This window comes from Vicugna pacos, chromosome 1, assembly GCF_048564905.1.
Source record: "Vicugna pacos chromosome 1, VicPac4, whole genome shotgun sequence".
Classification (NCBI taxonomy): domain Eukaryota; kingdom Metazoa; phylum Chordata; class Mammalia; order Artiodactyla; family Camelidae; genus Vicugna; species Vicugna pacos.
In genome coordinates this window covers 64,633,658-64,658,840 of record NC_132987.1, presented here as the reverse complement: position 1 = coordinate 64,658,840, position 25,183 = coordinate 64,633,658, and the positions used below count along the sequence as shown (strand labels likewise).

The following is a 25,183-nucleotide window of genomic DNA, read 5'->3' as shown; positions in this document are numbered from 1 at the left end:
TGCCTTTGCTGGGAGACCTTGGATAACTGTTGAACATGCCCATTAAGTTCTTGGCGCAGGTATCAAGTGAGGCAAACACTGCATTTGAAAGAGCTTCAGTGGGAGACGATTGTACAGGGGTTGGTGGGTGGTGATGGGCAGGTGGCAAAGGGGATTAAGAGCAGTCATCACATGCTTGGAAGGGTGTTGAAAAGAACAGGGAGCCCTCAAGAGCTCCAAGCAGAAGGCTGTGAACAAATAGACATCGAATAGGGGTTTTTTTTTTCTTTATGGTATCCACAGGGAACCAGAAAAGATCTTAAGCTTCAATGAAAGTGATTTAGGTTATAGCCAAAGAAGAACTTCCAAACTGAATGCATGAGACATGGATGAAGAATAGAATAGAAGAGTTTTTTTCCCTTAGAGGTCTTTATATAGAAGAAATATTCCCATCTGTCTTGGAGGCAAGGAGATGGGTTAAATAACCCATGATTGATGTAGTAATTTAGCAATTTAGTCATCTAGGGGTTAAGCAGTTTTAAAAGCAACTTCCCTAAGTATACTAGTAACAGACATAAAACCAGACATTTTCTAAAGAAATTTACAGGAAAAGTTTTCATGGGGACCCATGACAGACTCTGAGTTCAGTTAGAGCCAGAAGAAATTTGAGATGCTGAGAGATACGAAGGGTATGTTTTTCTTTCCGGTAGGTTTATCACATCCCTGCAGCTAATGCACACTGATTTTTTCTTTAGAAAAGAAGGTGAGAGAATTGGAAGAACACTTTTCTTAATTCTGACTTGTTAAGCAAAGATGGGACAAAACAGATTGGAAGCAATTAAAAAGGAAAAGGTTTCTGCTGGGTGAAGAGGAACAAAACTCAAGAGGGGTTGAAAAGGAAGGTCATGAAAAAAGAGAAACAATATCTTATCATCGAAGGAGTGTACTAGATGCAGGCTCTCTGCTTCTCAGAGGGTGGTCACAAGCATTGCTTCCTGGGCTCTTGAGAACATAAAACGTTCTTCACAGGTTCTGGCAGGTGGGAGGCAACTTTTAGTGTCCTGGTATGCCTACTGCCTCCCTCCCAAGGGGCCTATGTTCGCCAGGAGTATGTGTACCTGGCAGACTGAGGATTTTACCAACTAGTCATGCCTACCCATCACTTCCTAATTCTGTTGGCCCCAAGTTCACACATAATGACTGTTGAAAACAAAACCTGGAACGGAGCTGTCTAAAGACAGTAAAGTCTGGGGAGGAAGCTGAAGGACTCAGTGCATCAGTGTTTGCCACTCTTCTGCTTAGCCATGGCTTTGGGAAAGAAGGGAAACTGTACAAATGAATAGCTAGACCAGGAGGTGATACTGATGAGAAGAAATTATCTATTCAGGGTCATGGTCAAGTTGGCTGGAAAGACAGGCGCCTGTGGGCGTAGGTGGGCTCTCCAGTCTGGTGTAATCATTTGTGGGTGACATTTGACATTCATTTATTCAAGCATTTATTCATCATTTATTTATTTAACAAGTATTTAAAGCCTCTATATGCAGGCAAATTTGGAATTCATGGTAAGCAAGAATAGACATTTTGAGAAAGTTAAGGAAAACCTGGGTATTACCCAGTGCTAAACCAGTGACTGTAAAGAACAGCACAGGATATGACGGTGCTGGTAGCACAGGGGATGAACCAGCCAGCAGAAGACAAGGAAATAAGACCAGGAAGTGATGAAAGAAGATCCTAGAATCTAAAGAACCAATCAGTTTGATGCCATTTTGGGCACTATTCTAGAATAGGTGATTAAACAGACAGTTGTGATAATTTATGAATTACCATATTGTACCCTTTATGAATATGAATGATAACGTTTTCTTTTCTGATAGGTTTGTCACATCCCTGTAGCTAAAGCACACTCATCTTTCCTTTAGAATAAAGGGATTGGAAGAACACTTTTCTTAATTCTGACTTATTAAGCAAAGATGGAACGAAAAACAGATGGGAAGCAATTTGAAAGGAAGGATGGGTGCTGCTGGGTGAAGGGGAACAAAATCCAAGAGGGACTGGGAGGAAGGCTGGTTGTGTGAAATGAATGGGAGGAAATAGCCCTACTGTCCTGTGTGAAGGCCCGGCCACATCTGGACCACTACATTCAACCCTGCAACACTGAACCCTGCCAACCCCATTTAAGAGCTACATGGACCAGTTAGAGTATTGTAGGGGGAACAACATATTGGGGGATCCACAAACTGTCTCTGCAGTTGAAGGACTGAAGGGTGTTTTCTGGCAGGAGTGAAAATGGAAGAAAAGTGATTTCTGACTTCAACTATCAGGAGAGCCGCCCCAAAGAGGAGGGGACAGGCATGGCCTCTGTTGCATCAATGGGTAGAAGTCAGAGACTCAAGTGGGGAAAGAATCGGCCCAGGTGGGAGCTGTCCAGCAGTAATGCTGCTGCCTCTGGAGAAAGTGAGCTGTTGCTGAAGACTGTAGGAAGGATTCCTCCAGTGGGTTGGAGGCTGGATTAGATCATTTCTAAGAAGCTTCCCTGCCCTGAATTCTGTGTTTCTATGATATTGGGGAAAATACATCATAAAATCTAGGACCTCAAAACAGTATTACCACCTGCACCAACATACACTCTCCTCAGGTTCCATAAATAAGTTAAGGTATAGAATTTCACTTCAGATCTTGTCTACATCTTAAAATCCTCAGAGAACTGCTTCCCAGTCCCTTTAGACTCTGAGTGGGAATTTTGAGGCATCACCTGGGCCAAATGTCATCCTGAGGTGTGACAGTTTGGAACAGTACTAGTCACTCTTTTGGGATCCATCTCAGCCTGAGATGAGTCCTTTCCAGTTTCCCTTTTTTGCTCCTGATGAGTTTGAGTATCTGTCTCCTGGGGCTTCTCTAATGTTTCTGTTATCTTATTCTGAGGAATCATAGCATACTAGGGTAGGAAGATCTGCCTTAATGGTCTTCTAATTCAACTTCCTAACAACTCCATTCATTCAATTCAGTGAATATTTACTGAGTGCCTACTATGAGCCAGGACATGAATAGGGATCTTGGTGAATTCTTGTGTTATCTTTTCTGTCATCAATCCTACACTTACCTAGATTTTTGGCCTCCTGCCCTGCTGTGTGCTTGTAATTACTTGTACATGAAAGGAGTGGAAACGAAATACTCAGAATCAGCTGATGAATATCCCTAGAAATTGAGACACGCATCGAAAATCTAGCGTGAGAGTAAACAATTGCCCAGGCATGGCTCACAGTGTGGATAATCTACCGACTGTGATTATTGGAAGTTGACCATGTGCTTGGAATAGGAATTTCTAAGTATCTAGTAAAGAAACCCATTATTTTTATTGCATTGAACTCTTCCTCTTCTTCATCATTGTTTTCTGCTTTGTCATGATCATCTTTCTGCTGCTCCTAAGGGCACCAGTTGTTAGCCCTTTGATATGTCTGCCACTTAACTCTGTTCTTAACAGTGCCACTGAGGTGCTGAGTGTGCCAGAAAAGAAAGCAGGTGTCATACTGATGAGGGAAGATGCCAAGAAATTAAGATGGGACATTCTGTAATGCTGACCAAACTAAGGTGCCAATATTCAAAGCTTATTATTTAATAACATTTGCCCATGTTCTACTGATTTCAGCAAGAGATAAATTGGGCTTATAGCCAGCACTGTCTTTGTCAGCATCACCAGAAAATAGAATCAGAGAGAGCCAGAAAGACAGTAAAAGATGAGGTCAAAACTGCAAGGGTTTCCTCCCACTGTATTCAGCACGAGAGAACTCAAGCTATGTAAACTGTCATCACTGAATGTGTCTGTTGTAAGGACCTGCTGAGAGGTGGTGTTGGCATCTTGCCCTTTGCTCTGGGATCATCAATTAAAGGGAGATGTGGGAAGTAGTGATGGAAGGTCTGGAAGACAGGGCCAGTGACGACATTTGCCTAAATCTTATAGCTTTTCAGATCCATTTTGTTGTTGTTGTTGCTTACGTATAGAGGGCTTATAATTTCTGTTATGGTTCCCACATTCTGTACAAATTTCTCAGCAATATCAATTAATTGTCCTTATTGTTAGGTATATGCAGCACAAGCTCTGAATAGCAAATAGTGTCTTCTCTGCTGCTAAGGAACATAAAATCTAAATGTGAAGGTTGTTGCAGGTGGGAAATGACTAAAACCCAGGTTTCTTCTGGCCAAGGCCAACGGTGTCTGTGGATGGGCAGGGCAGTGAAGGTGGGGGCGAGGGATACCTCAGACTTCCTCCCCTAGGTTTTGTGTTCAGTTTTAAACGCCACTCATTTATGCTCATCTGTGGACTATTGTCAACTATTTTTCAGTCACTAAATTACACTAAAAGATGGAGTGAAAAAACAAAAGCACTTAAAACCATGGAAACTATTCAAAGAGATGAGTGAAAGACTGTCTGTAGTGGGGACCCTGAACATAAAGCCTAGAATGCTGGGGGTGGGCTCCGTTGTATTCTACAGTAGGTCATCCTGTTCCATTTCCTTGGGGCTGAGATGTTTCTTTCACTTAGTCACCTACCTGGTTCAATCTTGCATTGCTGTGGTGTTAGAAGTACGATTCTGGTGGTAGTTAGCGGACAGCTGATAACACACTTTGAAGCTGTTCACTTCCCTGACCATGCCACTGCTGGACTTGGCATTTCTGTGTATGTGCTGGCAGAGTCCTTAATGAGGCAGAGGAGCCAAAGGGGCTTGTGGAAACCCTGTGAAAAGCAACTCTGTGTGTGTGTGTGTGTGTGTGTGTGTGTGTGTGTGTGTGTAGGGGTGAGAGCCAGCTGTGAGGCTTCAAATGCAGAGACTAGCGTATTTGATTCCCTGGAGAACAATAACCTGGACAATCAGAGGCGGAAACCATGTGCTCATGAAGTAACTATGAGAAGCAGCCCTGAGTATTCCAGGAATGCTTCCAGCAAATGCCCTTAAGTGATAAATCAAGGACCCAGCATCGGACAGAAGGATTCCTGATGAAGAAGGGGGTGTTGTTTTTGATTCATGATCTTCAATATGACCCTCAGAAGGAGGTTTGCACATCGCCCCTGACGTGGTGGGAGTGGAACTGTGGACTACTAGAGGAGGAAAGAGTGGGCTCAATGACGAATACCGACCCTAGAAATTATGCATGGGGTTCCAACCCAGGAAGAATGGACCTCTGAACCCTCTCCTCTAGGAGGAGAAGTGTGTGTACTTGCTGACAAATTTCCTTGCCTGTGGAACAGGCATAGAGACATGACCAGACACAACAGTAGTGAGGATTGCCTGAGAACATGTGTGAGGTACCTAGCCTAGAACTTGGCACACAGCAGGTGCAGGCGGCATGTGGCAGTTTCTTCCCCTTTCCTTGCTTAGAAGAGGGGACCTTGTTTTGTCACTTGTCCATTGTCTCTAGGACAGCTTTGTCAAAGGCGGGGTTATGGTGATGGTTAAGGTTAGAATTAGAGCTAGTAGGAATAGGAGTGATAGTAGTAAGATCAGTATCCCCTAACAGGCTTATAGTAAATACTGAAAAAAAAATTTTTAAATACTAAGTGAATGAATATATATGCCTAGTAGTGTGATAAAGTCTTGGCCTCTTTTTCAAATTATAAAACTCTTTCCTTATTATGGAAAATAAATGCAGAAAATAGAAATATTTTTTTAAAAAATAGAAATAATTTTAAAAAGCCTCTTGTAACTCTACCCGCTAGAAATAGAAACAATTAATATATTGACATTTTTCCTTCCTGTCTTTTTTCTTTGGAGATTTTTTAAAACAGAGTTGAATCATATTATTTATTTAATTTTGCTTCTGTTTTATTCCACTCAACATTATACCCTAAGAATATTTACATAATGGTAAAAACTTTTTTTGCATAATAGTGTGTCTTGGGATGCACCATATTTCAACCAACCTCTTTAATTAGACATCTGAGTCATTTCCAAAACGTCATTGCTGTAAATAACTTTCAGTAAACATCTTTGTGTCTAAACTTTTGTCTACATTTTAATGGTTTCTTTGGGATAGATTTGGGGCAATCATGGATTTTTTTTTAAGGCTAGTGATACACATTGCTGCATTTCTTTCCAAATTTCCCAGTTTGTACTTCCAATATGCCTTGCCATAAACTTCCAAGCCTTTATATTTCTCCAAATTTATGTTTATATTCTCATCATTGCCCAAACCCCACTGTGCAAACAGTCTTAACACCATCATCAGGGACCCTAATTTAGGGTCATGTATTATGCACCTAACTAACCCTGATTCTGGATATGAAAAGTGGAAAGGAATTGGCCACAGGGCCTGCCCCTTGGGGTCTCCCAGGTTAGGATTCCTTTTACTTTCCTAAGCTAATAGGCATCTTAACGGGGACCATACATTACAGTTCGGATCTGATAAAAAGTCTATAAAGACTTAATTGTTCTTTGCTCTTGGTGAATCTTTAGTTTTGCCTCTGGGTCTTTTTCAGCTGCTTGGCTAGTTGCAAGGTTAGTTCCTGGCTTGGCCCAAAGTGATTGTTAACCTCTGCTCACCTGAACTGAGATCCTTATCTGCCTTCTACTGAGAAACTTGGGTCTTCCTGGAGTTTGTCTCTGGGCAGCAATGTTGAATGAGCCTCTAAAGCTTAGGTGGGGTCATTTATTTTCTTTTTAGGCTTCTGAAGTTTGCGGCTCACCAACAGCAGGCTGATTGGGAAGCTGATGTTTCTGGTCCCTCTCACATTAGGTAAACTTCAGCGTTTCAGGTGAAATAAGCCCCAGCGCATAAAGAATTTCAAGAATTCAAGCTGGGAATCAAGATGATTTAAATTTAGTTCAGATTCATTTGGCTGGAATGTTGGAAATGGGAGCGCTCCCCGAATATAGATGCTGGAGAGACAGTGTGGTGTTGAGGGAAAGGATTTATTTTTTCCTTGGCAGGTTTTAGATTTGGGGTGGTTTCTCTCTTCCCCGTTACATAATTGTTTGCAGCATGTTTTGTATTTCTCTCTTCACCTGTCATTGGTTAGGTTCTTTCATGTGCCCCTCACTAGTGTTTGGTGTATTTTTGAGCATGTATTGGATCCTTACACTTCATGTTACAATACTTCAGTTTTGCAGACAGACTGCTTTTAGTACATACATGTACTTCTGGCAGTTTATGTATGCTGCCACCAAGTGGCGGAGTACCTCAGCTCAGCGGCCTGGAAGATACAGATGGGTTTGGTCAGAGGCTCCAAATGGTAATAGTCTACTCTGTCTTCATTAGACCTTAGATTTTTCCAGGCTTTACTTTTTAATTTTGTATTGAAACTTAAGTAACCACTAAACAACGATTATTTTTCCTCAACCACAAAATGAGTTTAATATTATCTTTCTTAAGACAATTTTAATAATATTAAATAATGTTTGTGAAAATATTTAGCTGGAGTATGTAGTAATTGCCAGTTGAAATTTTATTGCCAGTGGAATTTTATAATGATGCTATTTTGGGGGAAAATGCTTAAATAATGCAGAATCTCTATACTAGTTCTTAACTTCCTTTTGTAAGATAAAATCCTTTAAAAAATTCTTTCCTATTGGTTTGTCTTTAGTGTTAGGTAGATCTGAAGTCACAGCACCCCAAACATACTTATCTCTTGGAATTTCTACTGTCTTCCTCACTGTTTGCATCAGTCACACACATTGAAGATAAAAGTCTTCATTTGTCTTTTCAAACCTTCCCTTTCAGATTCTGTTTTCTTTCTCTGAACGTGGAAAATGAGAACAAGAGAAACATTACTACCTAGGGCTTCTGGGGGCTGAGAGTATAAACCTGGTGAATACACTTACTTGTTGCTGAAAATTTCTGTACCAGTTTGCCACTGTAGCTTTTACTAAAAGAAGAAGACGTTCCCCTCACCTGTTTCTCTCCATCTCATCTCTTCTTGGATTGCTTTAGATAAAAAGACTTCTAAGGAATTTCTTTATGAAAAGAACAGCATCACCTGTGCAGAACAAAATAACTTGAAAAAAATTTGAAAAAGACTTTGAATCCAGAAAACTCATCATGTAGTGGTGATGGGTCCCGTCTCTTCCACGAATTCCAGTTGTTCACAAGGTTTTCTCCCTGAGAGGTGACAAACCTCCTGAAGGCAAGGACAAGGAGTCTGGTTTGGCAGGGAGTTTGCAGAGCAGCACCTGCAAGTTGTCTGAATCCCCTTAGACTGGGATCTTCCCCAAGGGAAAGGGCAGTGTCTCACCTCCAGTGTCCTCGGAGCCAATGCCAGGCTCTCTCTTTAAGACACAAAGTCACTGAAGCCAGACCTAGGTCTCCTTTGGGATGTTCACTTTCCTCTGTGAGGGGCTGTACCCACAGGGAATGCCCAGGCTGGATGGGTGGACTGGCTCTATGGCAGAGAGGCAGAGCCCTCTGCCAGAGGATGGAGCATGGAGGAGCATTGTGCGGGAGCTGGGAGTGGATGCTGTCTCACCAAGGAGAAGTGTTCCTGTTTCTAAATTGAGCAAGTATGACAGCCAGCCCGTTTCTCCTGGAACCCAGACAGAAGCACTTTGTGAGAGCCACCATGACTCAGCTAGGACAGATGTTCTTCCGAATCATTTACTGACATCATCCAAGTGTGCATCCTGATTGTCCTCCTTCTTCCCCTTTCTGTCAGAGCCTCCCTCCTCCCCCCACCCCTCACCTCATTCTGGATCAAGCAAGGACCAGCCTTGGTTTTGAGAGCTACTCAAAAACCTTAAAACCAGTCAATTTTTCCCCCTTTTGTCTCAGACTATTTTGTGCAGTCCTGAGCTGGAATTTTATCTGTTCCATTGCTAGCAATTTTTGTGCCAGGTCTTGCACAGAAATTCTTTTTGGCCTGGTGCTCAAGGCAAGGTCTGAACCTAGTGCCAGATCATGCTCCACCCTGATTCTCTGTCCTGGAAGAGAACGTCCTCTTATCTCTAGACTAGAGGCTGTTTTCCTTTGCAGGATACTCAGGCTTCAGAACTTATTTGCTGAAGATAAATTTCCTGTTTTAGACCTGGAGGAAGACAAGAACCATTCCCCTGACCCCAGCCCCGACTGGGATGGAGTCCTCCATTAGGACACCTGCAAATTGGTCCAGATTGAATTCTGTGCATAGATGGGACAGTTGTTTAGTTCTTACATACCCACCAACTTAGAGAGAGGTCAAATAATCCTCTGGTTTTTTTCAGGCTACACTTGGAGACTATTGAGGGCAGTTCTTGCCCTCAGGAAAGTTTCAATCTGGTGGAAATTCCAGGACCCACTAGAGAAAACAAACTAAATGTTTTCCAAGCAGTTGTTAAATAAGTAAACCAATTCAATGGATGTCATCAGAGACAGTTAATTGGATGTATAACCTGAAGTGGATTTTAAAAGAACTAGCTGGATTAGCATCTGAGAGCTTGAGGCAGGAAGGGATTATAGAAGTCAGCCAGGCCAACCCCTTCCCTTTAAAAGGGTGGAATTCTGTCCAGGAAGTGTAGTGAGATGCCCAGGGCCATCCAGCTGGCCAGTAGTGTTGCTGGGGCCAGTCACTGCAACCAGACAAGGACAGGACCTGTGGGCTGGCAGGTGGCTCCCAGAGTAGCACACATTGGGGGCGGGGCCTCCCTGGGGCCTCAGGCTTTCAAGTAAGTGATTGTTACTTAAGGAGGAGGAGGAGGAGGAGGAGGAGGGGAGGAGTGGAGGTGTGTGTGGCAGTTTGGACCAAAGATTGTTTCCTAGAGGAAATGTGTGGTTTATTAACGAGGATTCCACCTGCCCAGCCAGGAAACCCGAGCCCAGCTGGAGAGTGGGGGCATCCTCAGAAGAGAGCAAGGAGAGGTGGGGGTGCGGTGAGAGAAAGAGAAAGGTGGTGAGGACAACAGGGATGCAGCCAACAAGGAGGAGGCACTGCTCTGAGGGCAGAGCCAGCACACGCCACACCATTGCAGCCTCTCTTGGGTCAGCTGCCTTCCCTCTTCTCTGCCTCCCCATTTTGGAAAAGTGGCTTAAATGTTCCTGTGGCTTACAGTTGGGGTGACTGAGACACTGTGGTTAGACAGGTTATAGTCTTTGGAATGTGGATTCAATTTTTGGTCCACTACTCACACATGTATGAGCAGTGATTATAATGACATATTTTTTAGTTAAAAAAGATGACTTAGTTTTTCACCCAGCCTGGGGAAGGGCTGTGTGGAGAGGTTGTGGTTTTTGGTTTCCGTTCGTTCGTTCTTTCCCTCGCTGCTTTGGTTTCCATTTTCATTTCTGCTTCATGTTCTGAATACGCTAGAAGGAAGGAGCCTACAGCTCTGTGAAGGAGGGTGGGAAATAGGAAAGGAGGCTGCGAAATAGGACAGGAGGTTGCTGTTGGGAAATGGATGTGTCAGTTTCCATCCCACGCCTCTGAACACACCCCTCTGCCACCTGCCCTCCGGCAGCCAGCCCCAGATTTCCAGAAGCAATGGTTCTGTCCTCCTCCTGAGTTTCCAGGCTCTTTTTCTCCTGAGAGTAGCTCCTTCCAAGCACTCTGGCCCAGACCAGTCTGGCCTAGAAAGTGGTCGCCTCTTTTGGTGAATGGACATTGTGTTTCAGAGGTCGTGAGACTGTAAGGTAATGACCTGGTGGATTAACACACACCAGGGTTTATATGCTGCTGCCCAAGCTGGCCTCAGTGGGAATATTCCTTTGGAAGGCTGCATCCTTTTGCCTTGGTCCTGCTGTCACCCGGGCCATTTCTGGAACTCTCTCTGGGAGCTCCCTCCAACCTGTGGCATGCTCCTTTGACTCTCTGCAGGATGGCAGATGTTTGTGCTTCTTAGCTTTTTTGGTTCTTGGTTTTTAGAAAGTGTTTTGTTAAAAGATGGCATTGAGGACATGTCAGTATGTGGATGCAGAGGTCCTTCTGTGTTTTTTAGGCCACTGGACCTGTCGCTTTGCGGCCACACTTCGGGATACAGGGAGTAATCTTGGGGTCTGAGTCTTCACCTCACCCTATCCAGGGATGAAAAAGAGAGTCAGCCACATCCCTGCCCCCAGCACAGTTGTAGTCAGAGTCTTTCATTTGTTTGTTTTTTCAAATAGCTTCATTTGGGTGGAATTAGTTAGCTGATTTCAAAGAGGTGGAAAACATAAACCTTTTTCATTTGAACTCCGTTGCGAGGTCTCCCTGGGACTCTGTCTGGGCAGGAGTAGCTTTTGCTTCTGGTAAAGTTGAGGGTGGGGCATCAGCAACGGGGAGTTCCTAGACCTGGTACCTAGTAGCACTGGTAGTACCTCACCACGGCTGTGCAGCCAAATCACCAGGAACTTTTGAATACTACTGAGTCCAAACCCCAGACCCGTTAGTCAGAGTCTCCTCACTTTACAGAGAGGGAATTGAGGCTTCAATTTAGGATAAATGATCACCTTTGGCCTTTGTCCCCCCAAGTCCTGGCATCACAGATCAGAGGTGCAGAGGCAAAAGATGAGTTGTTAAATGGGTAGAAAAGACACAAATTCTTTGGAATAATCATGACCTGGAAAAATGGACAGAGCAAAGCAAAACAAAACAAAACAAAAAAACAAGAAACAAAACCTCTGGATGGATTAACATAGATCCTGAAGTGGCCTTCATGGCAGCTGAATCACATCATGACAGGAAACCTGCTGATGGTGGACAGTTACCTGTGAGCCTGCCAAGAGAGGTACATGGGAGGCAGGGGGGCCCTGCCACCTCTTGAAGCTCCCCTCCCCTCCTTTCAGACATTTGGGCATTCAGGAGCCTGCCACATTGTGCAGGAAGAGCTTGAGGACTGTCTGGGTGACAGAACACTCAGACACAACATTCCTTGAGAGTGGCTCATTTCTCTACGAGGCACAGCCTCCTCCAGTGTTTTTACTGCTTCTGATTATACCAATGAGAAAGCTTAAAGCAGGTGCTAATGTGTCTTTAACACTTTTCTTTACACCTGCTGATATCTGGTTGTTGAAGAAAGTGGGTGTAGTGTGGTTTGGGGCAGTCAGCATAGAGCCACTATGACAGCAGCACTAGGGAGCAGAAAGCAGGTTAAGCCACATAGGTGTGCGGGACTGAAACAAAATCTGGGACTCTGCAGCCTGAGAATAGCAGGAGAACTCGGGCACAAATGGGCCAGGGGAACCGTTCTCTCATTGGAACTCCAAGGGCCTTTCTTGTTCCTCAAATTCTGAGTGGAGAATTCAGCTCATAAAGTGATTTCAGGCAGGCATGGGTACAGCACAGTCCTGGGGAGTGTGAATTTGGTGACGTCTTGGGGCTACTCTTCCTTCTGCTGTTTGCTGGTTTCTGTCTACTTGTGGTAGCTGTCTGTGCACCGTGGTAGGACTGACCATCCAGGTCATCCTGCATTGTGGGTCCCACTTGCTCCTGTGGGGCCAGAGCTGTGTGTGGCAGGGAAGTCCTGTCTTAGCCTTCCTGTCCCCTGCCTACTCCTCAGTGGCCAGTCCAGCCCTCTACCCCAGTATTTAATTTGTCTCTTTCCCTGGACTACTTAGTGACTCAGTCTGCTTTGAAAGCTACTTCTGCTCCATCACAGTCCAAGTGCTGGGCCTTCTTGGGCTCCCATACTAGGATTCTGACACCCCACACTGCTGACACCCTGTTACCTGCAACTAGCACCAATGAAACAGCCCCCAGCAGCACCCACTAAGCAGTATCCTTTGCTGCCCCCTCACCTGATCTGCTGGCATGGTGCTCATTGCCAGTCTCTGCTCCCCCACCTGCCACCAGGAAGAATCAATGTTACATTTATTCTGACAGGTGTTTTGAGTGAGAATCTGCCAGATGTTCAGAGATACATGGTGAACCTCAGGGGGGATCACAGGAGCTGGGGCAACGGAGTCAGGCTGTCTCTCTGCTGCCAGAGCACAGTGCAACCATGAGTGAGATGGTCCTCACTCATTGGGAAGGGGCTTTGGTCCTCGACACAGGATACCCTGGGCCTTCGAACCAGATTACTTAACATCTGGAAGGACTTTCCTTCCTCCCAGTTTCAGAGTTCTCATGGCTTAATAGAAGACCTGAAGAGGGGAGATTGGCACCTGGATGTCTCGCCCAAATGGCCAAAACATCTACCCAACTGTGAGGGAGGTCATTTCCCTGCTCTGGAACTTGTTGCCCTTGGCTCTGAAATGAAGGATTAGCAGGAGTAAGCATTTAAGTTCCTTCAGGTTCAAGTGTCTCTCTGAGGCAAAGTAGCACAACAGCTCCAGGAATCAAACAGACCGGATTCAAATATGATTTTACCTCTTTCTGGTGACTTGAGCAAGTTACTTAACCTTTCTGGGCTTCAGTTTCCTTAACTGTAGGGCAGGGTAAAAATAGCAGCTGCTTGTGTGTTTCATGTGAGGAATAAATAAGAAAATGCTTATAAAACCCTTAGCAGACATAGATTCTCATGTGCTCAATAAAATTAGCTTTTGTCATTAATATGTGTGTATGTCCTATTTTTATCAAAAACAGCTGCTCCAAGTTTCAGGAGTTTGGCTCTCATTTTCTATTTGTCTTCAGCTTAAGGTTTTGAGCTCCTCCAGATTTAGAGCCCAGATCTGACTGCTGGTCTCCTGCTTCCTTCCTGTCAGCCCCCATACAGCTTCTTCTTCACCTCAGGGCCTTTGCACAGACTGTTCCCTCTGCCTGCATTATTCTTTCTACAGGGTTCCCTTAACTAGCTCCTTCTCATAGTTTCGGTCTCTGCTTAAATGTCAGCTACTCACAGTGGCCTATTCTGACCACCTGATAAGTTGTTAAGACTTAGCGTGGTTTGCATTTATACTATTTATCTAGCTAATATCTTGTGTCCATCTCTCCCCCTAGAATGTAACCATGTTTCTGTCTTATCCACATCTGTATCCCTAGTGCCTAGCATCAGGCCAGCCACAAAGTAAGTGCTCAATAAATATTTGTTCATTCAATAAATTAATGAATTAATAGATAATATGGTATATTTATATGACACCATATTATTTATGAAGCCCCTTCATAACTAGGTTCCCATTTTGAAGCCATATAAATCTCTGTAAGGGATACAGAAGTTGATCAGAGCCTGGCTGTAGTTACCCCACATATGACCTCTGTCATGTAGAGTAAGCATACGGTTATGACAATGCATGGGAAGAGCGCTTATCCCAGAGGGGATGGAGTGGGATGGGGAGGGGTCTAACAGTAAGAGAGGACTTCCTGGAGGAAGAGGCATGTGAGTTGAGCATTGAAATATGAGTAGACATTGTCTAGGCAAAGATGGGTTTGGGGTGGGCAAGCACAATGGCATAGGGGGATGAGAGGCTAAAGTCTAACACAAAACTGAAACTAATAAAGAAGTTAATAGAAGTGTGTATAAAATGTTGTTTGACTGAGGAGGGAAGATCGGGAAAGACCCCAGGGAGAAGGTGGCATTTGAATCTGACCCCTTAGCCAGATGGTAATGCGAGTGGTTCACTGATATGGCCAGGATGGAATCCAGAGGGGTGGTCTGGGCTTCAGTGAGCCAGGGACCTGGGGAGGAGCTGAGGGAGCAGGGATTGGGAGGAAGTGGCACTTGGCTCCTTGAGGCCACACCCTGGCCTGGGGTTGTCATCTGTAGGCATGCTGCCCTGCTGTCCAGATCCCAGAGCAAGCCTTGGCTTGAGACACTGGTACCTTACCCCCTGCTCCCCAAGCTAAGGTCTTTGAGTCTTCTCATGTGACAAAAGAGGCAGATCCACAGGCCAAAGAGCAGACAGGTCACATGAGTGTGGGAATGAACTGAGAGTGGTTTAAAGGATGAAGAGTTTAAGCTTCCCCTGAAGGTACTTGAAAGCATTATAAACAGTAGTAACAACTGTGCCTAATAAAACACTTTGGGGGCCTGGGTTCAATGGTGGGCTGCTAAACTGTAATCTCTGTTAGCATGGGGTCCCACCAGGAGAGCAGAGGGCCAGGAGTGACATGCTGATTCACTGGTTCCTCACCACCCACCACGGAGGCCTTCTGCACCTGACCAATCAGACCAGGGACCATTGTCATAGAGTTCATAGCCCTGTGGGTCGGAGGATGACTCTGGGGCATCAGATGTGAGCAGGACCCACCAGGACCCAGAGAGACACCCAGAACTTGCCCAGAAGTTTAAATAAGGCTACCAGGTCAGGTTTAAGACAAGAAGCAGGAACTCCATTAGTGATTTCATGGCAGTTTAGAAGTACGGAGGGAGGCCGAGGAAGGCAGCTCTCCAGTGGGCATCTGGTTAAGCACAGACAGCTACACTGGGGAGGGCAGCAGCCAGGCCCTTAAGGGAGAGTCTCCCTAGGCCAGCAGAGGAGGAGCTTGGTCTTTGCAAAAAGAAACAGAGAAATGCACTGCAAGGACAGAACTCCTCCCAAGCCAGGGCTTACAATAAATGACGCCACTCGAGGGAGCATGAGGCTATGGAGAGAGAAACCCGCTAACATTTTTGACCGACTTTTGTATAGCATAGCTGTTGGTTCACCTTGCAAACGTTGTTCTGAGTGTATAGTTGTGTGTTACCTACTGTTTATTAATGCCTGTCCTCATCTGATTTAGACAAAGTGCGTTTCACTGAACTCTCACAAACCATACCTAAGAGAGTCAACGTGTTATCGTAGATCACCTGGGGAGACTCCTGGGCCTCATCCCGGGCTGATTTTTATCAGAATATCTAAAAGCTGCCCCCCAAATCATGATTCTAAAACAAGTGTCCTAGGTGATAATGAAAGTCAGTGAAGTCTGAGAAGCATCATCATAAAGAGGTGCAAATGCTGTTTTGAGGCAGCATGGGCTTGCTGAGTGACCCCCCCCCCCATGACATGTAATGCACAAAAGAGTAAATGCTGTAGAACTATCTGATCAGTCATCTGGCCGCTCAGTATACACTTACGTCCTGGGCCCGAGAGCTCCAGAGCGTCTATGAATCAGTTCACAGCTCAGTTGGAAGGGACTCTAATTTATCACAAAGGGTAAGAAGCTGGCTAAAGGGGTCCAGGTCTCAAGCCCCCATCTGGAAACGGGTGGGGCAGTGGCTGCGTTCTCCCTCTACAGCAGGGAGCTTGGGAGAGGGCAAGGGTTGCTCACTCTCCTCTCCCTTCTTTAGTGGATTTGAAGGCCTGCTGCTTCAAACTTCACCTTTCTATGTTCCCATCCTCACCATACACCATGCAAATTCTGCCCCTGAAAATTGAATTTGGGTTAAGAAATACCATTTCAAAGATAAAAAACCTAAAGGGAAAAGGACAGCTGCCTGTTATAGTCTGGTGTAAATTGGTTTCCTGTGGCTGCTCCCCATCTGAGCACATGGAGTGAGAGGGAGAGAGGTCTGGGGGTCTGGAGGCTCGGAGAAGAGGTGGGCTGGGGAACCTCTGTGAGGCTCCGGGTAGCCAAAGAGCAGTGTGCAGACCCTTCTTGTTTTGCAGTCAGGGAGACAGGGCCAGGGGAGGGGGTGCACCAAATGCCACCTGTGATGATTTTGACACATCCTCCAATCATCTCAGAGACCAACTAGGAAGACTCCCTGCTCCACCCAATTCCTACCCCAGTCCCCACTGACACTGCCCTGACCAGTGGGACCAAGGCCTCTTAGCTGCTAAATGCAATAGTTTTGACCTAAGTTAATGACCTCTCTGCAGCATTTGACACTGTAGTTCCTCCTTGAAATTCTCTCCTCCCTGATTTCTTTGACTTCACTCCTCTCCTGGTTCTATCTAACCTCTCTACGTTTGTTCCTCAGGCTCATCTACTTTCTTCTCCCATCTCTTAAAATTGATATTCCCATCAGTTCTGTCCCGGACTGAGAAGACTGTTCTTTTCATCGTACTTGTTCTCATTGGGCGATCTCATCCACTTCTGTGCATATCTGCTGCCACCATTCATGCATTTATTCATTCAGAAAGTGCTATTGAACACACCTACTATGTGCCAAGCATGATGATTCCCAAGTCAGAATTTGCAGCCCAAATTTCTCTTTTAATCTCCAAGCCGTATTTCAAATTACCTTCAGAATTTCAAATATATGTGAAATTTATGTATGTATGACTGTGGCTGTGTGTCTTGAGACAGGGATTCAGGTACAAATGATTCATGAAGGGCATTTTCTGTATGGAAAACGTGGAAGGGAGTTAGAGAAGCTGAGTAGGATGGGGTAGAACCGAGCAAGGATGTGGTCTCAGATAAAGTCTTGCTGGAGGCTGACTCGGGGAATGAGAAGGATCTGGAGCACAAGTCACACTTCAGAGTTAATCCACCTTGAGGTAGAGTGTCTGAGCTTTGGCACCCCTGGGTAGGGGTATAGCTGCCCAAGCGTCTTCTGGAGAAGTGCACCCATCTGCCACGGGCTAGTCTCCAGAGATGATCTCAGGCGTAAGCTGATTGCTGCAGCACTTATGGAACTGGGGACTGGGCCCAGTGGTCAATACAGGGGCCCTGCAAGGGACGCCAGCAGCGCCCCCTACAGTGGCTAAGACTCACACAGTACAGATTACGCATCCGGCACCGTTGTAAGTGCTTTATGTGTATTAACAAACTTAACCTTTAAAATAACCCTGGAATGTAGTTACTATTATTCACATAGTGAAAGAATTGAGGCGTAGAGGTGAAAAGTAACTTGCCTACGGTTCCTCAGTAGGTAGATGATGGAGCCAGGATTCAGACCAAGGAAGGCTGGTTCTGGATTCCATACCCTTAACTGCCTCCTCTCCTTCCTTGGTGTATCGAGGCTTAGCCCGCACCCGGCACTGTAGGTGCTGGGAATCCAGCAGTGAAGTCCATACAAGCATCCCTGCCCTCATTAAGGTTACTTTCCTGTGATGGAAAATGGTCAATAAATGAATACGCTAAACGTATGATCCAAATAGTAATAAGTGGTCAGGAGACGAATCATTCGGGGAAGGGAGGGAGGGAGTTCTAGGTGACAGCTGCAGGCTTGATGAGGAAGACTTCACTTGGGAGGCATCTTAGCAAAGATCCAAAGAAGGTGATTTCTCTGCTTCTGCTCTTGCTTCTCTGTCTGGCTGACCCCAATTTATTCTCTCTCTGCACAGCAGCAGGGTAATCTCTCCAAATCACCTGCCCGTGTTCTTCCCTAAATGGCACCCTTTAGTGGTTCCTGATTGCCCTTAGGATCAATGCAGCACTCCTGCCGTGGTAAAAGGCGCGTCCTGATTGGAGGCCTGCTCCGCTCCTGACTGTTATCTGCAAGGCTTGCTTCTAACACTGAGATGCCTGGGGCAGAAGTACAAACGGAAACCCATATACCCTGTGTCTAAATATTGAAAATTAATTTAGCCAGCTAACAAACTGTTAAATAAAACATGTTCTACCCTTCTACCTTGACAGATATATCTTCAGAGCTACCTCAGAGGCCAATTGTGAATTCAGATTTGTTGTGCTTCTCTGAGTTCATGCTGGAACTTGGCAGGACAGGGAGACCTGTCTTCAGCCCTATGCGCTGCGTCCTTTCTCTGCCCACCGTCCAGCTCTGTCGCCCACCGCAGGGGGCATCATGCCTGCTCGTGGACACCCCAGCTCCCAAGTCCACATTTTAGCCGCATCTCTGCAAACAGCAGCTCTTTGCCACCCCATAGGCCGAGGTGCTTACCCGTGGGGGACTAGACTGGAGAGAGAGGCCCACATGGGTCTAGGAAGTAGGCTAAGGGCTCTTTGAGCTAAGGATTTTAGGGTTTCAGCTACAAGGAGCTTGGTGTAGAAAGGGAGTGGGGGAAGCATGGACTCTGTGTGGCAAGTCTTCCAATTCCCTGGGGGGAGAGTATGTAAGAGGAAGGTCCAAGCCCAGAATAGGGCTCTCTAAGGCACTCAGACAGCACCCTCTCATCACTCTCTGCCTCCTACCCACCTGCCTAAGCCAAAGTGAATTACTTGAACTTTCTGAATATGCCATGCTCTTTTTGTTACTGTGATTTTATGATCTGGCAGACTGTAGAATGGAGGTCATACACTTGGATTCCCTGCCCTAATTTTCCCCATCTCCTATGAGCTCTCTAAACAAGTGCCCTCCTCACTGACCCTCACCCCCACACCCAGTCACGAACACGCCACAAGTAGTGGCAACATGGTGAGGTGTAATGTGATATAATCCCCTGAGCGTGGGCTTTGGAGTCAGTGGTCCTGGTTTTGACTCTGTGCTAGGTACTTACTGATCATGTGACCTTGGGCAAATTCTGCACCTCAGTTTTATCATCTCTTGTATGGTGATAACCATGCCAAGTTTATAAGTCATTGTGAGAATAACATGAAATAACATGTGTCGAGTGCCCAGTTCCTAGCACAGAATAAGCATGTGGTAAAAAGTTCTTTGCCCTCCCCTCGGTATTCTCTTGCTTCAAGCCAAACCCAGAGAGCGCCTTGGGAGATTAGGCTGTTTTCGCAGAAAGATGCCAATCAGGTTATCTCTCAACATTCAGCCTCTGGGCCTGTTTCCCATCTCCTGGGTTAGTGAGATCATCCTAGACAGTCTTAGTGCCTGATTTCTCTTTTAGTTGTCAGAAATCATTCATTAACAGTATGTAGGCTGTTACTGACCACTTTCAGATGTTGGGAGAGTCAAACTCCAGCTCTTGGTCGCGACCTTGACTTTTTGTTGTTAGAGACCAGGATTTCTCAGGTCAGCACAATTATGGTAACAGCGAGGGGGCCTGAGGAGCAGGTAAACAAGGAAGTCAGTCCTCTCTAAGGAAAAGCAAGACCCACAGTAACTGTGCAGTGCCTGGCATAAGTGGGACGCAGCACATGTGAGTCAGGCTAAACAAAACTAAACTCAGAGAGAAAAGTCACTAAATCCCAATAGAAAAACAGGTAAAAGAAATGGTCAGGTGAGTCACCGAAGAAATCCTCATGGGCCAATAAGCTATGGAGAGTAATCAGGGGAATGCAAATTTAAATGTAAGGCAATATTTTCCTTAGAAAATTGGCAAAGATTTAAAAATTTGGTGACCAGTAGTGATGAGGATACAGTAAGAGGCAGGGTCCACTCATGCATTGCTGATGGTCAAATAAGCTGATGTGCCCTGCTGTAAAGCAATCATGAGAATGATTAAATAAGCTATGGTATAGGTATAAGATGGACTGTGTGGCATTAAATATAACAGTTTCAAAGAAATTTTAGATAGGAGAAAACACCGTTAGAGTGAAAGGTAGAATGCTATATGGTATGAAAATTATATGCACAAAAAAGACTGGAAGGAAATAGGCCCAAGTATTATAAATCCCTACCATTTGTGCACCTTATATAGATTTTTGAATATTTTAACTTTTCTATAATTAGCAGGTATTTTCTTACAATGGGAAAGAAATTCTGTAATTTAAGAAAAAGTCACATTGCTTTCAGACACTAAGGTAGAAGGAATTATTTATGGGAGACGCTGGCCACTTGCTGACTCAGTAAGTGTCAGAGAAGAAGAGGTAACTCCTCTCCTTTGGGAGGCAGGATTTAAGGAGAAAGAAAAGGCTCAACCTTCCCTCTTGCAGAGTCTAATCCTTTGTATCAACAAGAAGAAATGGAAGAGTGTCCTCGCCTGGGGAGTTTGCTGTGTGACTGGGAGGCCTAACTAGGCTGCCTTATGCTTGAGATATTCATACAGTCGTAGGAGAAAGTCTGTGACATCCTCATCACTGGCTGAGATTTGAGAATGAAGCCTGAAATGGGATTTTGTTTCCTTTTGTAGCCTAAATCCCCCCACTGTGGTCTTAACCTCCAGTAGCTCCAAGCAATTGATAGGTGGTGGTGCATGACTGCGGGGCATGCAACACGCACAGTGGTTTGGTTTAAGTGAGTACCATATGGGGAATAGGAAATTAATCCTAACACTCTAAGGAAATGCTACGACAGTATTTATATAAACATATGAATTAACTGAAGTCTATTTTGAGTTATAAAATAAACACATAGGTTATAACTGAGCTGTTATAACTGTTTTGACCATTTTTTTCTTTTGATTCTTAGGAGTTATAAAGTCCAAGTGTTTAAATAAACTTTGCTACTAAGTAAGTTATTTAGCAACACCTTGATTCACTTAGTCTGATTATTTTTTGGTTTTCAAATGGGTCACTGTCATTTCAGCTGGCCTTAATTTCAAGAGTAGTTTCCCCTCTCTTAATTTCCTGGATTGTGCCTCTTTATACCCTGACTCTTATCATGGAAGTACATGGGACAACTGGATCCCATCACTGTTCTAATCAGTCCCACCCTTAGTCATCTAAGTGTAAGAAGCATGACTCAGCAACCTGATGTTTTCAAAGTTGGCGTACATTTTGAACTATAAGTAATACATCTTAAATCCAGTGATGTTATCAATGCCTTGTGTACCATCTCTAATTAATTGATAGAATCAGCCTAGAGCCCTTTGTTGAAAAAGAGTCTTTGGCCCAGGTTGGGTTCCGTGGTAAAGTGTTCCAGTGGCCGCCATGGATGTGGGCCCAGGGAAGGACAGCAGTGATGCCAAGGACTTTCTGTCTCAGATCTGAGGGCAGCAGCATCCATGTCTTTAGAGAGCTTGCATTCAAATGGAGAAAAACAGGATTCATCCTAGGAACAAAAGAGGGAAACAAGAATGACAAGAAAATCAAACACAATAATGAATACCACAGCAGTAAATGTCTCAACAAGTACATTGACTGCAGGGAATGCTGAGTTATTTGCTAAGTGCTGGGAGAAGGCAGATGCCCGTGGTCAGATGGGGTTCATCTAGAAAGGTTTTCTGAGGCAGTACATTCCAAATCAGATTGGAAGGCAGCCAGGGGACCTGGTGTGAAGTTGGGAGGCTGGTCCAGTTTAGAAGGAATGCAGGTTTCCAGACGCTTTGTGACTGCACGCTCCACAGTCTCAGCTGCCCCGTGGCGGTGCCTGACCTCTGACCTCCCCACAGTGAGGACGTGTGCAAACGTGGCTTCACCGTCATCATCGACATGCGGGGCTCCAAGTGGGACCTCATCAAGCCCCTCCTCAAGACGCTGCAGGAAGCCTTTCCAGCCGAGATCCATGTGGCCCTCATCATCAAGCCCGACAACTTCTGGCAGAAGCAGAAGACCAACTTTGGCAGCTCCAAGTTCATCTTTGAGGTGAGCCCACCTCCTCTCTCAGCTCCCCTCCCTGCTCCCCTTCTGCCCCACTGCCGCTTCTCTCCTGCGCTTCTCCATCTGCACCACCGGCCACAGCTGTCAGGGTCTGATGTTTCAGTATTCCTTGGCCACTGTGGCCTTGCCAGTGAGAGTCTCAGAAGGAGATTGTCCCAAGGCAATCCTGTTACTATTGGTGAATGTAAATCAGAGCAATTGTTTTCAGAGAAGACTTGATAATTTGGGTCAAGTGCCTTAAAAAGAGTTTATAGCCTCTGATCTAGTGGTCCTCCTTCTAGGAAACTTTTTAGTATAAAAATTAAACAAAACAAAAAGCTGAAGAGCTAATTATAATTACAGCAAATGTCTACAAAGATGTCCATCACAGTGTTTTTTGCAATAATAGACACACATATGTCTACACATATTTACATATAGACATATATACACATATGTGTAATTTGTATCCTAAGTATCCATTAATTTTGGTGACATTAATACGCAAATACTATGAACCCATTAAAAGTCATATGAAGTCATATAATCATATAAATATGATTTTATAACCCCTACCTTTTTAAAAACAATAATCATGCTCATTTTTCAATGACACCATGTGTCAATGACCATTCAATGACCACATGTCACTGAAAAACAAACATGATTATTGTTTTAAAAAAGGTAGGTTGTAAAACAGTATCAACAATATAATCTAAAATTTGTTCCTAAGTGTATAGTGTATGGAAAAGAAGGCTGATAAATACATGAAAATGTTAACAGTGCTTTGTCTGAGGTGGCTGGATTATGGGTGATTTTTGTTTTCTTCATATTTCTCTGTTTTGAGAATTTGTATTCCTTTTACACTCAGAAAACATGTTGTTTTTTAACTAGATTTTTCTAGAGGCTATATGTGTCCCCTGAGAGTTTTTAAAGACAACACATCAGATTAAATCAATGCTTTAGGAACCTTTGTTCCAGCCAAATTCGAGCTGTTCCCCTTTCTCGGAATTCTCGCCTCATCTCCGAGGGGACGGACCTCGTGTGCACGTGTGCACATTAGAAAGGCAGAGCTGCTCTTCATCTTGTGTCAACGTCCCATTCCAGATGCTTGTCCCCGGGGGCCGGGAGTGTCTGTGTGAGTGGTGGTGGCTCCTATAGGTTGTGATTTGAGCTCAACACCCTAACCACCTCCTGACCACAGCAGTCCTCTGTGTAATTAACACCAGAAATTTGACTTGCTATAGAAAGAGTTAACTCTCATGCTCTCCCAGTACCCCTTCCCAACTCTAGGAATCCTGTAGGGAAGTAAATGCTTTGTATATTTTTGGTTTGTTTATACAGAAGCAGTGACAACAGGCCTATAAATTTATTAGCTGAAGTGACTGGAAACAGTCTTTCCAGCAAATCCAGAAACTGGCTTCAGCGTAGCTGCTCAGTACTTCCCATCTCCCTGCACCCCTTCACCGTAAGCTGAGCAAGCTTGTCTCTGCCTCCCAAGCAAGAAGAACAGGAGGTTTAGCTGGGCTTCTAACTTGGAAGAGTATTTATAAAGTAGTGTTTTACAAGTAACAGATGAAGTCCTTAGTGCAGACAGAGGCAGTTAGTGCTACAGAGATGAGAGTCTAGGCTTATTCAAGAGCAGATACTTAATAATTGGTGAACAGAATCACGGGAGACTTCCTGGAGGTGGTGAACTTTGAGCTGAATTGAAAGGAGAAGGGGCCCTAGAACAGTGCTCAGAGTTTAATGCATAGAGTTCCCTGGGGATCTTGTTAAATGCAGATCCTGACCCAGTAGGTGTAGCTGGGACCTGAGATTCTGCATTTCTAACAAGCTCCCAGGTGGTGCCAGTGCTGCTGGCTTGAGGGCAGCAGTTTGACTAGCAGAGATGTAGATTAGCAGAGGTTTGTGTCAATGGCTGCACATTTTGGAGCTTTTTAAAACTACCATGCCCAAGCTGTAGCAGGGCTGGAGCACCAGTGTTTTTGTAAGCTCCCCCAGGAAGCCTGATGAGTAGTCCAGTTTGAGAACCCTTGTTCCAAACACAGGCAGCTCCTTCCTGTGTCTTTGGAATAAGATGGAGGGGAAAGGGAGACAAGGAGGAGTTGCTCAGGCATCAGCAAGACAGAGGGAGACAAACTGCTTTTAAGGGTTCCAGGAAGGATGCAGCCTTCAGAGCATCCCGATGAGCGCTAACAGAGACTGAGCACGTGCTCCATGCCAGGGCCCCAGGTGCTTTACACACTGTCACATTTAATTCCAGCACAGCCCTAGGAGAAAAGCATTACTCTCTCCATTACACAGAGGAGGAGACTGAGGCTCTGAGAACTTAAATAGCTCACTCAGTTCACATGACGTGTAACTGTAGGGCTGGACCCTGGGACCCGATATTTCTCTAGTAGCCTCTCCTTCTCCAGGGGAGAGAACTGGCATATCCTATAGGAAGGAAAAGATGTTTCTTGGTAAATTGGGATGGTTGCCTGTGCTGTCTTTTGTTGCTCTGTGCCCTGTAGACAGACATTCTCCACTCTGCTCTCCAAGAGCTTGTAGGGGGCTCAGGGAAAGCTGAGGGCCCAGATTCCCTGCCCCCAGCCCTGTCTGTTTCCCAGTCTCGCACCAGAGGACATCTGCTCATGGGGAGAGTCTCAGGGCAGGGCAAGGCCTGCCCAGCCTGAGGCAGGAAGATCCACTCTGAGACCCGCGCAGCCCAAGGACTGACGCACATGAATCCAACTGTGTTGACACCTTCGGTTTTAAAGCTGTTGAGAACTAGACCCCCAGGCACTCGGTCTATTCTTCCTGTGTCTCCTGCTTGTAGCGTCTCAAGCCCTGTTGTGCTAGACTTGGAGGTGAGGAGGAGGAAGATGAGGACAGCAGGGACATAAAAGCAGTCTTCCCCTGAGTGGCAAATGGAGGGCAGGTGGAGAGGCTTTTTGAAACAGTCAGCCAGTCAGTTGAAACTGCTGACCTTGGCCAATTGTGGCTCCTGACCAGGGGGCCGCATGCTCTCCCACTCACTCTTTCCCAGGCAGGCTGTGGTCTTTATATGTAGACTTAGCTTGGCCTTTCCCCTTGACTTTCTCTCTTCCACCTATGGCTGCCCTGGGGTCTTCCCCTGATTTGCCCCCACATCACTGAGTCTCCCTCTCTGTG

The 25,183-nt window shown here is 45.2% G+C and overlaps 1 protein-coding gene across 2 annotated transcripts in view; it reads left to right on the top strand.

Annotated features, from left to right (window-relative positions):
- The window catches only part of LOC102532976 (kalirin RhoGEF kinase), a 443,405-nt gene that overhangs the window by 186,136 nt on the left and 232,086 nt on the right, over window positions 1-25,183 (top strand). For both annotated transcript variants that reach the window (XM_072963937.1, XM_072963936.1), the window contains exon 4: window positions 21,841-22,033. In XM_072963937.1, the coding sequence (XP_072820038.1) occupies window positions 21,841-22,033 (193 nt within the window). The remainder of the gene's footprint in view (window positions 1-21,840; window positions 22,034-25,183) is intronic.